Source organism: Sapajus apella, unplaced genomic scaffold (assembly GCF_009761245.1).
Source record: "Sapajus apella isolate SASKATOON/1434 unplaced genomic scaffold, GSC_monkey_1.0 scaffold71, whole genome shotgun sequence".
Lineage (NCBI taxonomy): Eukaryota > Metazoa > Chordata > Mammalia > Primates > Cebidae > Sapajus > Sapajus apella.
Window position 1 is genome coordinate 7500780 of NW_022437011.1, and position 14353 is coordinate 7515132.

At 44.2% G+C, this 14353-nt stretch overlaps 1 protein-coding gene across 6 annotated transcripts in view; it reads right to left on the reverse strand.

Annotated features, from left to right (window-relative positions):
- Positions 1-14353, reverse strand: part of KLHL3 (kelch like family member 3) — a 122844-nt gene that overhangs the window by 71637 nt on the left and 36854 nt on the right. For all 6 annotated transcript variants that reach the window (XM_032250508.1, XM_032250513.1, XM_032250511.1 and 3 more), the window contains 2 exons: positions 12658-12779; positions 6617-6779 (listed from right to left, as the gene is read on the reverse strand). In XM_032250508.1, coding sequence (XP_032106399.1) covers positions 6617-6779; positions 12658-12779 — 285 coding nt within the window. The remainder of the gene's footprint in view (positions 1-6616; positions 6780-12657; positions 12780-14353) is intronic.

Sequence of the window (14353 nt, forward strand, 5' to 3'; positions counted from 1 at the left end):
ACACACACACACACACACACACACACACACACACACACACACACACAGCCAAGGGCCATAACAGTGCTATTGATTCAACAGTGAGGTTCCCCATAACCCAGAAAATGGAACAAGGGAAGTTTCCTAAAATCCTAACAAAGAGCAAGCAACAAAAACTATCTATGTCTGCACGACTGCCTCATTTGCCACCTTCAAATTAGAAGCAGAAAATCTAAGAGAAGCAGGAGTGAGGCAACCATCAGGGGAAAATAGGCTGCGCTGGTCTGGGGGGGTGGGAAATAACTAGCTGGGGCTTAGGACACAGACCTCTGCAGTCAGCTGGCCTCGCTGTGGCACTACCACTTACAAACTTTTAATATATGATCTTGGACAAGTTACCAAACCTCTCTGGAGTTTCAGTGCCTTCACCTATAATCTGAGAAAATTATAACTATCTCTTATACTTAGGTGAACAAAATGAGGCCATGCCTATGAATCACGTAACATCATTCCTGGCACCTAGCAAGTATTCAAAAATGATAGAAACGCCCATCATTATCATCATCATTATTTCATGGTGACAAGTTAGAAGCAGCAATTTTAGAAGGGGACTCTCACTGAGTCAGAGGTTTATGTTTTCTAACGTTTCTCCAAATTTTTGTGCTGCCCTTAATTTAATTACTTCATTCCATGATCTCAGATGACTCAATCCGTCAAAAAAAGGTCATTTCTCTCCACAAGCACATGAAATCCAATGGCTTTTCCATCCTGTGGCTGGAGGTTTCGCTTAGCTTTGGCAGACTGATGTAAACAACATGTCCAAAGAATTTTAATTGCCATTTCATTAATGAAGGCCCATTAACATCCCTCCCAAACAGCTCTGCTGATGGCCCAGTGCATGGCTCTCTAATTACCAAACAACGAAGTCCCCATAAACCTGGGTCCTGCCTCTGAGGTTAAAGATTAAGCAGTCCCTGGAAACAACAGTAACGAGGTATAAGGAACGGGCTGTGAAAGACACTGGGGTCCATTTCCCAGCTACTCGCCGCCCAGAAAGACTGCGATGCCATTAGCTGAGACAAGGGCCTGAGCAGTCGGCTTCTACATGTGTACCTACCCTCTTCACCCTAGAATAACATATATCATAGCAAAGATCTGGGGGATTTTCCTGAGGAGGAGACTGAATCCAGAGGAAGCAGGAGAGACTGCCACAGCAGGAAGAGACAGGACTCTTCCAAACAGGAAACCAAAGAGGCAGCTAGATATAGAGATGACGCTTCAGGCCCTACAAAGTTGTCGTCTTGCTGGAAAAGCTGAGGACCTATCAGAAGCCAAGAACTGGCTTTAAAATAAAGTCACATTTGTTTAGAGAGCAAGTTGGCAAACATCCATCAAAAAAAGTTTAATGTATCAAAAAAAGTTTGACCCAACCATTATGCTACTAAGATTGCATCCTGTAGGTACACAAGTAAGTGTACTCCAAAATATTATGTATAAGAATTCTCACTGAAGCATTTTAAATAAAAGAAAAAACCGGAATCGTTAATGTCCATTGATAGAAGACTGGTTAAATAAATTATACCTCATCCATGTGATGCAAAAGATTAAAAGAATACGATATAGCCATACACAAGGGTCTGAAAATAATTGCAAGATTGTATTGTCAAACAAAAGTACAATGGGTCCAGAGTGCTTCTGTTTGTGTAAGTTCAAAAGCATAATACATAAATTCTGTAGGGATACCAAGGATCTCCCCACTTCAGAGAGACAGCCTGGGAGAAGACTGGCTTTGCATTTTATACCTCTATGTACTGTTTACATTTTTTTGGTCATCAGTATAAATTGCTTTTATTGAACATATTACCTAAATTTTTCAAACAATGGTATAGAAATGTATCTGCTAACACCGAAAGACATTCAGAATATACCGCTAAGAATGTTTTTTTAAGAGATGGAGTATCTTGCTATGTTGCCCAGGCTGGACTCAAATTCCTGGGCTCATGCTATGCATGACAGCTTGAGCTATCAACCTCAACCTCCCAAGTAGCTGGGACTATAGGCGCCTGCTACTGTACCTGGCTAGAATGCTTTTTAAGCTGGAAAGCACACATATACAGTGAAAAAGATCTGGAAGGATATACATCAAGGTGCTGCAGGCAGGTCTCTCTAGGTAGGATTATGGTATCTTCTTTCCACCTATGTGCTATTTCTGTAATAGTCAGGGATGAATTTTTCTTAAAATAGCAAGAATAACAACAACAATAACGATAAGTATAGAAAAAGAAAGCTTTTTAGAGAAGGAAAAGAAAGAGAATTCAGCAGCAAAACAAATCTACAGATAAGTGAAGGCAAAGCAAAGCTAGCCAGAAACTGGGAAGAGTAGGGAAGACTGTACAGGATATACCTGCCCGCACCATACACCTAGATGAAGAGAAACCAAAACCAGAAGTCCTGGATATGGCCTTCCTCCCACAAAGTGCATGTGATCTGCAGCAGCAGTACCTGAGGATTCTTGTCTCTCCTGCCTGGACCCAACTCTGAGGCTCCCTCACTGCAGATGATGAGGCTGGCAGGGAGGCTCCACAGCATAGCCCCAGTGGTGTCTACTTCCATAGGATGCTCTCCTCCCCATTCCCCCAATCTCCAAATTACCTTGGAGACAGGATAGGATGTGCTACTCCCATCACAGAGAGGAGAAAATAGGCTCAGGATTACTCAGATCCAAAGTGTTAGCTGGTCTGATTCCGAGTTCCGATATGGAAGGTCTCCTTATAGTTTGTTGGCATGAAATACTTTCTAACTCAAGGCCTGTGTCCATGGAGGCCTGTGACCATGGAGACCAATGCTTTCCCTTGTATGTGACCCTAGTGGGTGCCTGCATCCCTGTACTTACAATAGAATGAGGTCACAGGTCTGTCTCAAGAGGCAGCGATGGCAGAGAACACCAGGCTCCATCTAAAATCAGGGGTACAAGACCAAGAAAAAAAGCAGGCCCACATCAGTGGGTAGGTTCAAGGGAGTAAGCATGGATAATAGTTTTCTACTTCTTCTCTAAACACTGCACAATCTAGCCTTCATACCCTTCTTTTAACATCTTTGCATCATGGCCTTATCATCTACATTATACTACTTTAAAAATATTATCTCCCTAGTGTGCACAGCAGACAGCTACAGAGAAAGCCGCCCAGGAGAGGGTCACAGGCTCCACAGAAGGCCTACATAACAGGAAGGAAACTCTTAGCCTGAAGATCATGCTGACCCAGCCAGGGAAAGTAGGAGGGCCTGCTCACTCATGCAGTGAAGGAACAGGCTCCATGTGTCTGAGAGGAAGTCATCCAACAAGAAAGAGAAGAAGACACCCACATGGTCGTTTCTCCACCCCAAGGTGATGACATACCCTGTCTAGTGGACAGCTGGATGTCTGTCTACACTGCCTGGTTGTTGGGATTTGGTGACTACATTGCACAGGCTTCCAGGAACATGCATCCATTGGAAAATGCCAACTCTAGCCACATGCACTCCTCGGTTACAGATTCACAGGGAGTCCTTATGTCCAAACTGGGCCTGGAAGCTGTAGAATGTAATAAACACTGGCTCTGGAGTCGGCATAGTCTGGGCTTGAATCCTGCCTTTTGTCCCTTCTGTCACTATGTGACCTCAACAAATTACTTCACCTCTCTATGCTCTGGTTTCCTTGGCTATTATATGCATTAAATGGGATGAGGCCAATAAAATGCTTAACATAAGGTATGACTCAAAGTGAGAGCTCAATAAGCACTAACTAAGGATAATTCATCAAGATGGCTGCACATACACACCCGTAATGCAGACAGAACTCAGTCACAATGACAGCAACAGGACCAAGGAGTACCAGAAAGATGGATGTGTTCCCAGCTGCATCTGCTGCACTCTCTCCCACAGATGAGTCTCATCATCATACAGTGCAAGGGGCAAAGGGAGAAAACACAGACATTAAAGTTGGGAAAAGCCAGGCCAGAAGAGCCTGGGAGCTCTGTTAAAGGTGGGGATTCACATTAGAGAAATGCAAATCAAAACTACCATGTGATACCATCACACACCAGTCAGGATGGCTATTATTAAAAAGTCAAAAAACAACAGATGCAGAGAAAAGGGAACACTTATACACTGCTGGTCGGAATGTAAATTAATTCGGCTACTGTGGAAAGCAGTCTGGAGATTTTTCAAGGAACTGAAAATAGAACCACCATTTGACCCGGCAATCCCATTACTAGGTATATACCCAAAGGAGAATAAATTGTCCTGCCAAAAAGACACATGCACACATATGTTCATTAAGCACTATTCACAATAGCAAAGACATGCAATCAGTCTAGGTGCCCATCCACAGTGGATTGGATAAAGAAAATGTGGTACATATACACCATGGAATACTACGCAGCCATAAAAAAGAACAAAATCATGTCCTTTACAGCAGCATGGACACAGCTAGAGGTCATTATCCTAAGTGAATTAACCAAACAGAAACAGAACACCAAATATCACGTTTTCACTTGTAAGTGGGAACTAAATCCTGGGTACCCATGGACATAAAGATGGGAACAACAGACACTGGGGACTCCCCAAGGAGTGGGGTCAAGGGCTGATAAACTTTCTATTGAGTCCTATATCCACCATCTGAGTAATGGGATCAACAGAAGCCAAAGCTCAGATTCACACAATATACAAATGTAACAAGCCTGCACATGTACCCTTGAATCTAAAATGTAATTTTAAATTTTAAAAAAGGTGGGGATTCAGTATACTCCCCAAACCTCAGACAACTGTATCAGCCAATTAGGGTGGGACATGTGCTAGGTGTGCACACACGTGCATGCACATGCTATGTGGAAGGAGACGGTTGGTAAGAGGAGACTCAGAAGAAGACAGAATTTCTGACATGTAATTTCTGACATCTAAGCACTCTTCCTTTGCCACTACACTAGCAAATGTTTGTGAAAATAATCTGCACAGAAAATGCTTGCCTTAGCAAAGAGCTTGGCTCCTGCTAAAGCAAAATCTTAACACATCCACCCATCTAGAAAGTAACCTCTTCAAAGGCTTCACTGAGCATCCTCCCCAGGGAGAGAAGGGGCTTCCTAAGCAAATGTGGAAAGGCAGTGGAGAATATGCAGGGGAAAGAGAGCACAGGAATAGCAGAGAAACAGAAGAGTCAAGGTTTAGAGCCAGAAAGAATCAGCAGGACTCAGAATTGGGGCTACTGGGTAATATCCTTCACAAAAATCATCATATCAAGACTATCTTTACAACTGCTCCCATGTGTGCCCTCAGAAACAGATTGTGGGGAGACATGAAAGTCTCTGCAGGCTCCTGGGGTCAGGGACTTAATCAGACACAAAAAGCATGCCAAGAAACAGAACAGCTGCTTGTTGCTTTGTTGACCAACAGGCTAACACAGCACAGGTAGCTAGCTGGCAGGTGGGCAGCCAGTAGTCCTCAGCTAATTTCCAGACACTAGCTGCAGGAGACACTGAACAGAATAGCAGCCATGACAGTGTTTGGGCAGGGAAAAGAATGAGTTGCTTTATTACAAGGCAAGAAGGTGGCCATGGCTGAATTTATCAATTAAAATGATCAGGCCTATTTCCTAGTCATTCATCATCTTTCTTCAGACTGCAACAAGTGGCAATGAAGATTTCTTTCCAGCTAGCTAAATAAACATGGTGGACTGAATATAAATGTTCATTTCTACTCCCTTCCAAAACCCTATTAAAATAATAAAGTGACAAGCTCTAGCGCAGGGAATATCTCCAAGAAAAATAAGTGAATCAACAGATTATCTGATGTATTGAGGACTGTTCCAACAAGAATTAGTGGTAGAACCATACACTGTGCAAGAGAAAAACACAATTATTAACTGCCCTTCTGATTCGTTTTCTGATTTAAAAATCCCTGTAACAGATTATTTAGTTCAGTTGTGGAAATGATATCTGGACAATAAAGAGGGGGATGGCTGCATGTGTATAAGAAGAAAGTATGAAAAAGCTCAACCTTATTCTTCTGGAGAAGTCAACAATTAATATCTAAAATTAATAAATCCAAAAACAGCAGTTACACATATTATTTTGATAAACGGAAGTGGGTAGCAGATGACGTAGCTTTTAGCTGGATCAGAACCTGCATTTTAATTCTTTAAGGATTGAAAGTCAGTGGCTGTGCAGCACAAGACTCAGGGTGGAAAGGTGGAGCAGGGTACCCCTCATCATTATAAGCCCTTCAATAGGACGTGACTTTTAAAAGCATGTTCATGGAATATCTGACGAAAGTGAAGGTTTCCTTAATAATACCAAAAACTGTTTATTTCAAGACCTAGCTCAATTTACTCTCCCCACCCCACAAGTCTTCTCAGATCTCCTTCCTCTACTCTAGTGAAAATTACTGTCTGTACCATCCATTTGGCAATTAATCATTTTCCACTTGGCAATGAGCTTAACTTTCCTACCATTAATTATCTTTCCACCTGGATCTTGTATTCCTAACTAAACCGTAGCTGCTTCACAGCAGAGACCACTTCTCATAATCTTTGAGGAGTCTGCAGAAGGCCAGGTGATTAGAGCCACAAACTCGGAGGAGGTGCAGCAGCCCGGCTCCCCATTACCTGCATACGCATTGGCCTGCTGCAGAAGGTCAGTGCAGGTGTGCACATCTGCAAATGCACGGATCCCCAGGCAATTTGTGGGATGCAACTGAGACTGCAGGAAATCACAGCAGTTCTGCCGAACATCCATAAGCTGTAGCAAGCTGGCTGCTGGTAGCAGCACCTGCAAGAGAAGGTGACATTCTCAGACACTGGATTCCACTGGCAGGGACTCATCCCTCTGTTCCTATCATATCACTCCTATGCTCAAGATCTTTTCACAGCTCTCCACTGCCTGCCCAATAAGTCCAAACTTCCCAGCCTGCTTTCCAGCCTTATTTCCCCCTACTCTGCACTTCATGGACCCTAAACACCAGCAGATTCTCTGTATCCCTACAGCCATGCTTCCCGGTCTTTAATCCCTGGGGATCTTATTAAAATGCAGATTCTAATACATTAGGTCTAGGATGGGATCTGAGAGCCTGCATTTCTAACAAGAACCCTAGCAATGCTTGCAGTTGCTGGTCCACCAACCACACTTTGAGTAAAAAAACTCCACACACACACACACACACACACACACACACACACACACACACACACAGAGTGGTTCTCATACTGAGCTGCACACTGGAATCTTAAGAGTTTTAAAAATACTGATGCCTGGGTCTTGCTCTAAAAGAATCTAACTTAATAGTTTTGGAGGGTGCCCTGGACATTAAGATGTTTTTCAAAGCTCCCCACATGCTTCTCATGTACAGCCAAGTTTTAGAACCACTGTCCCACCACCCTCAGTATACTGTCCTCATTCAGAAAGGTACATAATGAATTATTATTAATTACTGAACATCTGTGTGCCAGCCACTAGTTTAGGCTCTGGGATTCAAGAGTAAGCAAGAGAAACCAGATACTGTTCTGCTGGAGCTTAGAGTCTACTGGAACAAGATTCATCCCAAATCCCTCAGGACTCAGGCAATGAAACTTTATTCTCCCATCAAACAGATACAAAGCAAAGATCATCTTTGGGTACATTCGTAGAGAAAGGAGAGTTAAGTTTCCATTTAAAAGGTCACAGGACACATGAGTATTTATTCTATATCCTGGAAGACAGAAATAGTTCTTGCTCAGGTGTATGTGCATGTGTTTTTCCTAAAGGCCAGGGAAGACCGGCTTGAGCAGGCCTGCTGGGTTCTCAGCCAGCCAGCCTCTGTCAAGTTTCCCTAGGACTTCCTCTCAGCTGCTGAAGCCTGCCTCTAGATCAAACATACAGGACAAAAGGCCAAAGTTGTGTTTCACTCCAGCTCTGCCACCCTGCCCTTCACCTATGGAAGCAGCAGGTAGTCTGAGCATGATTTTCCAAAAAGAAATTTAGAAAAAAAATCACATTGTATAATAGCTTGATTTAAGGCTGCTTATCTTGGGGACCCTAGCATCCATTTCACCCCAAAATAATCCCCTTGTCCCAGGCCTTTGCTCTCAGCTGCTGTCCTGGCTCTGAGAGTGACTGAACCAGCTACACTCTAGCTGTTTCCAGCCACGAGGGCTTGCCCAGGAAGATATCGGCTGCAGATGCATTTGTTTTCTTGATTCAGGACACTTAAACAAGATTTTTTTTTAAATGATTTAAATTCTGGGCTCAGTCTTTCTCCCAAGACAGCTCTGAGTCCTCAGCTCTGACTCTCATCAGTTTAATGTACTCAGGCCAAAAACTCTGCCCCACTGCCATTTGGGGGCCTTGTCCCTCCACTGGGGTTACCAACAGTCTTAGTTTTCCCAGGACTGAGGGGCTTCCCAGGACTTTCAGGGCTAAAAGTGGGACAGTCGGTCACCCTTCATTATCCCTCCCCACAGGCAACAACCACCAACAGCCTCCACTATCAGTGCTCGAACTTCTGAGCCAAATGCCTATGCTCAGCAAGGAAAGCTGCTCCCACCCACAGGCTTACACTTCTCCCTCACGACAGCTGAGTTCTAGAAAATGTGCTCTTTTTCTCTTCCTCCACCCTCTCTTCCACTATCCTATATCCCCAGCAGGAAAACAGTAAATTAACACCATGTCTGTGGTATTCTCTGAACCACTAATTCATTCCTGAGAAAGAAAAAGATAAAATCACCCTCTTCTGAGAGTTTTAGACTATAAGTAAACACAGCCAGAATCCAAATCTAGCTACCTGAACTCTATCCCCACTAAACAGCCACCATCCCCACTAAGCAGCCATAAACTGGGAAACTCAATTAACCTGTGAGCTTGTTCAGCATGGCTGAACAGATTCCAGGACCAGATTAGTCTCTGCCTGCTAGTCAAACGGTGATCCATTAACCATTCTTGTTGAATGTACACCAGGAATAAAAAGCTCTGCTCCCAATCTCCAGATGACCTCCATGACACCCACTGGCCAGTATCAGCTAGAGTTAAGACTGGAGTTAAGGCCGTAGGCTGACCAATCATGCTGATTTTTCTGGGACTTTGCCCCTTTTACTGCTGAAAGTCCCACATCCCAGAAAGCCCCTCACTTCTGGGCAAACTAGGATAGGTGTTCAACCTAGGGAGCAGTAACCTTGAACCAGTGACCCTAAGAAGTCTTGAGGAAGAGGAAGCCATCAAACATCAGCCAGCATACACCCTACTCAGAGGTGTGGTAACCCCAAAAGGGCCACATGTAAGAAGAGGCAGGAATGCAACAGCAGCCCTCTCCCCACCACCTACCACCCAAAAGGATTTCTGAGAGTCCAATCTGTCCCCAGATTGCATTCCAGTGAGTTCCTCCACCCGATATACATACACAAGATCATGCCAGTGACACACAGTCCCTTCCCCTTCCCCTCTTCCAAGGAGACAGCAGCACAGTGTGGTGCTTAAATTCTCAAGCTCATGACAACCAGCCAGAGAAATGAAATATATTTCCTGAATATACTCCTTAGGTTACACTTTTAATTTTTAAAACTTCCCTGGAGAGAGCTACCCACATAGCTTTCAACTTCCCTCCTGTTCACAATACCCACTTAGTAGGCAAAAATTATAAGGCTTTCTACCTCTTCATACCCCTGTTTGAGTTCACTCCTACCCAAAAGACTTCCCAAACCGACTTCCTAAAATGAATGCGCTTGCAGTTTCTCTAATTGCTCTTTCCCTCTCTTTGATCTTCCACTGAGACTAGCTTAGAGTCAAAGCTTTTTTTTCTTTCTACTTGCTTCATACAGGAAGGTGTTAAAAAAAGAAAAAAATAATAAAAGAAATCAGAATGCTGAAGGGAAGGCTTGGAGGCTGGAAGATGTATTACTGCTCTGGGTCTCAGGGATTAAAGTAAGGCCCCATCCAATGGGGTTCTGGCATCTAGAAACAAGTACAAAACGCATCTCCAGAGGCTCTGAAAGAAAAGACAGCAACACATCCATGATGTGACTGTCTTCACTTCCCTCTCCCTACATCAACAGGGCTTTGAGAGGATTTATTCTTCTCTCCTCTCCCTCTCCTCTCCCTCTGCTCTCCTCTCCTCTCCTCGCCTCTCCTCTTCTTTTCTCTTCAAAGCAGCAGGAATGACAAGATTATGAACAAGAGGCCAAGCGTGGGTCCTCAGCTCTGAAGCAAGACTGTCCTCAGAATCACTAAGGCAGTACTGCCTGGTCCCTAGAGGGAGGAGACTGAGATCAGAGAAGGAGTAATTGGCCAAAACCACCCATCATGATGGAAGATTACCCTAAGTCAAGAATCTTCTAGCTTGCCTTTTGCCACCTCAGCATTACAGTTTCTGGAAAACAGGCCCTGAAACGGCCCCTGGCAAAGAGTTTACAGGTGACCCTTCAGCTTGCAATGGCTTCCCCTCCATTTTTCATGTGCAGGCCTCGTTATGTTTTTTTCCTCCCTCAGATAACATGAAAACACAGCAGAGGATATCCCGTCACAGGGTTTGCTTCCTTTAGCAAAAACAAAAGGAAATGCCCTGCCTCAGAAAGCACCTACTCCTGGAATTGCAGGGAGGCAGGGCCATGCACGGAGGGAGGGCACCAGCCAGGGGCCCAGGTGTTGGGGCCACCCAGGGCCTCTGCCCTAGCCACACAGTGGGTCTGGCACTGAATCAGTGCCACATAAAGAAAGAAAGAAAGGAAAAGAGGTGGGGGGGGGTGTATATAGACCAACAGGAGAGCTGGCAAAGAGCACTGTGTTTAAGTGTCATTTTAAATTTTGACTCCTCCACTTACCAGCCATATAACTGTGGACAAATTACTTAACCTCTCAATGCCTCTCTCCCCACAACAATAAAATGAGGACAATAAGGCATCTTATGAGGATCAGATGAGAAAAATTTAAAGTAGTTAACACAGTGCTTGGTACATAGGAAGTGCTCAGTTGATGTCAGTTTTTATTATTGTAAATCATTATGAGCCAAAGTCAATGTCTGATCATTCATTTAACAAGAAACAAGAATTCATCACAGCCTTAGAGCACAGCACTGGGGGCTGGCTTCAGCTCCCAACTCTACCACTTACTCTCTCTGTGACCATGGCAGGTTATTTAACCCTGCTGAGCACCAGTTTCTTCAGCTGTAAAGGAGGGATCATACTGGTACAGTCCAATGGGTGGTTATGACAATTGAATGGGATAATGCATGTGAATTGATGGGCACATGTTTGCTTATAAAAGTCAGTTATGACTGCTAGTACCTCCACCATGGAAGGGCAACTCAGGGTATCTCCAAGGTATACGTGGCTGGGAAGGGAATAGGAGTGTAGCTCTCACAGCCATTTAACAAAGTCCCAGATCTCTGACCCTTGTTTCTGAGGCTTTCAGGAGAGCCCCAGTGCCTCCATGCTCATCTTCTCAGTGTACCAAATCCTCAATAGATCCTGTCTTCACAGACAACCTGTGAGCAACCACCTCAGCAAATACATAACAGCATGAAGAAGAATCCACATTTTGATCCAAAATGTCTTCTTCCCAATCTTTTTTTTTTTTTTTTTTCTTTTTGGAGACAGAGTCTTGTTCTATCACCCAGGCTGGAGTACAGTGGTGTGACTTCAGTTCACTGCAACTTCCACCTCCCATGTTCAAATGATTCTCCTGCCTCAGCCTCCCAAATAGCTAGGATTACAGGCACCCGCCACCATGCCCAGCTAATTTTTGTATTTTTAGTAGAGATGGGGTTTCACTATGTTAGCCAGGCTGGTTTCAAACTTCTGACCTCAGGTGATCCACCTGCCTCAGCCTCCCAATGTGCTGGGATTACAGGTGTGAGCCACCATGCCCAGCCCCTTCCCAATCTTTTTTGTTTTTTCTCCAACATCACCCTTGACCTAACCACAGTTTAAAGTGAAGTGGTTAAAAGTCCCTAAATAAGGAGGTTCAGAGAATTTTCACATTGGTGAATGCATCCACAGGCTGGGAGGGTAACACAACCCAACCTCATGAGACAGAAGCTTCTGGGCTCAGGACCTCCAAACAGTGAACATTATGTCCACACAAACTGCACCTTGTTTTATGTACCTCTTAATCCTAACCAGGCAATAAGGATCCAAAGTAGAATATCTTCTAATTATCCAAGTTTGGAAACACTTTGTATTTTATAGGAAAAAAGTTATTAAATAAACATATGATGAAGAGAGAGCTGGTTTCAATTATAGACTTCTACAACCTCCCCTCTGCTCATTTTGTGCCAAATTACTTTGCACTTACTGTTAGTACCCAAAAGTTTCAGGTATTTGAATTCTGAGACAAGACAGTGACCTGGGGAGAAGGGGAGTCACCCAAGCTCCCAGCTTTTCCTCTGCAAGATTTTGAACTGACATGAGTTAAAGGCTTTCTACTCCCGGGCCCAGGCTCATCCAGGGATATCATGGCCTAGTGGCTAACAGCCTGGGTGCCCAAGCCAGGAAGGCATGAGTTTGAGGACCAGCTGGCTTACCTCCTGACCATGTGGCCCAGAGCAAGTCACCTGACCTCTCTAGAGCCATAGTTTCCTCTTAAGTAACCAACTGAATTGTTGTGAGAGTTAAATAAAATGACACTGTAAAACAGTGGCTCCTGAGTGTGCAATACACTGAGCTATTAGTGAGCCTGAGTATACCTGGACATTCTCTTCGGTCACCTCGATTTCAGCAGTATAGATGTAGTCGATCAGCTTACTCAGCGTCTGCCCATCCACGTCCTTGATTTCTATCTTTTTGGCTTTACTCTCAGACATGTCACCTAGAGTTTACAACAAAAACAAAAAGGACATGAATGTGGCACCTGGGATATGTTTACCTTCCACATGGCCTCCTGCCCTGTCTTGGAAACGTAAAAGCACTGCCTGGGCTCCAGGAGGTAGCAGAGGGATTCAGGCACAGAGGGAGATAAACCAGGTAACCTCAAGGTCACATCACCTTTGGGTCTGTGATCACCCACAAACCCAATCATAAGCATTCCTTACTCTATCTATTGCCCACTTCCATTTTGAAGGCAAATCTGTGTCCAACCACTCATTTAACCAACATTTGTTGTAAACTTCCATATACAAGGCCAGAAAAAGTGAACAAGATATGTACCTGTCCTTAAGGAACACAAGTCTAGTAAGGCAGACATATAAAAGTATTTATAAACAGAGGTGATAAGAGCTTCGTAGACAGAATTATACACAAAGGGTTGTGATAACAATAAGTAACATTTGTTGAGAGCTAACTATGGCCATACACTGTGTTAAGCACTTTAAACTCTTTTAATCCTCGCAACAACCTGTGAGGTTTATTAATATTATCCCCATTTTACAGATGAAGAAACTGAGCACAGGAGGGTAGCTAATTCATTTTGCCCACGGTCACACACCTAGGAAGAGGCTGAGTTGGGTTGAAACCCAAGAAGTCTGACTCTGGAATCCACACTTGTAACCGCTACGCTATACTAAAGCCCAAGAACACAGAGGAGGGAGCAACAAATCTCTCCTGGGAACTGCAGTCAGACATCCTAGTAAGAGGTCACATTTAGCGAGGTATTAGAGGATGAGGAAGAGTTCTACAGGCAGCAAAGGTAAGGAAGGATGAGCTGAATCTGGGGACCATTCGTGCAAAGAGAGGAAAGTATTAAAAGAATAAATTTTGGTGAAATGACGAGAGGCTGGTTGGCTGGTACACAGAGTAACAGTGATAAGGAGGAAGCTGGAGAGGTAGATGGGGCCAGGACTTGACAAGCCCTGTAAGTGAGGTAAACAAGTGAGGACTTTATCCCAGGGATAGCACCATTGAGAATTAATGAAATTTTGGATGCAGGGTGCAAGCTAGATCACAGGCACAGAGAACAGCTGCAGGCCCTGATAATAATCCAAAAATGAGAGAAGGCAGGGCTGTAAATAAAGGCAATGGCAGCACCACATTGCCATGGTCCTGAGGCCCCTGCCTTCAGCCATCACTCTGCAAACAACACATGGGTTTATCTAAAGCCAGGCCCATTCAGCAAAAGCTGCTGATTTCAGGAAAGACAGGCAACACATGTCTTTGTAAACGGAAATAAAGGGCAACCTGACTGCAAGAAACAAGGGATCCAGAAGCCTTAATGTGAGTGTGAAACCAAGCCTGGGCGGTTGTTTTCTCTCTGTGGAATTCATACACCAGAGCCAAGAAAATAAAGTACAGTACAGCATGTGGGCTGCAGACACCCACCTCCAAGCTGCATGGACTGCACATGATTCCTCCACCAATCCAGAGTCCCATCCTGACATAGTTCTAGAGCTGAATGACTCTGGAAAGGGGAGGAAAGTAATGGGGCAGACATTCCAAACCCTGCCTTCT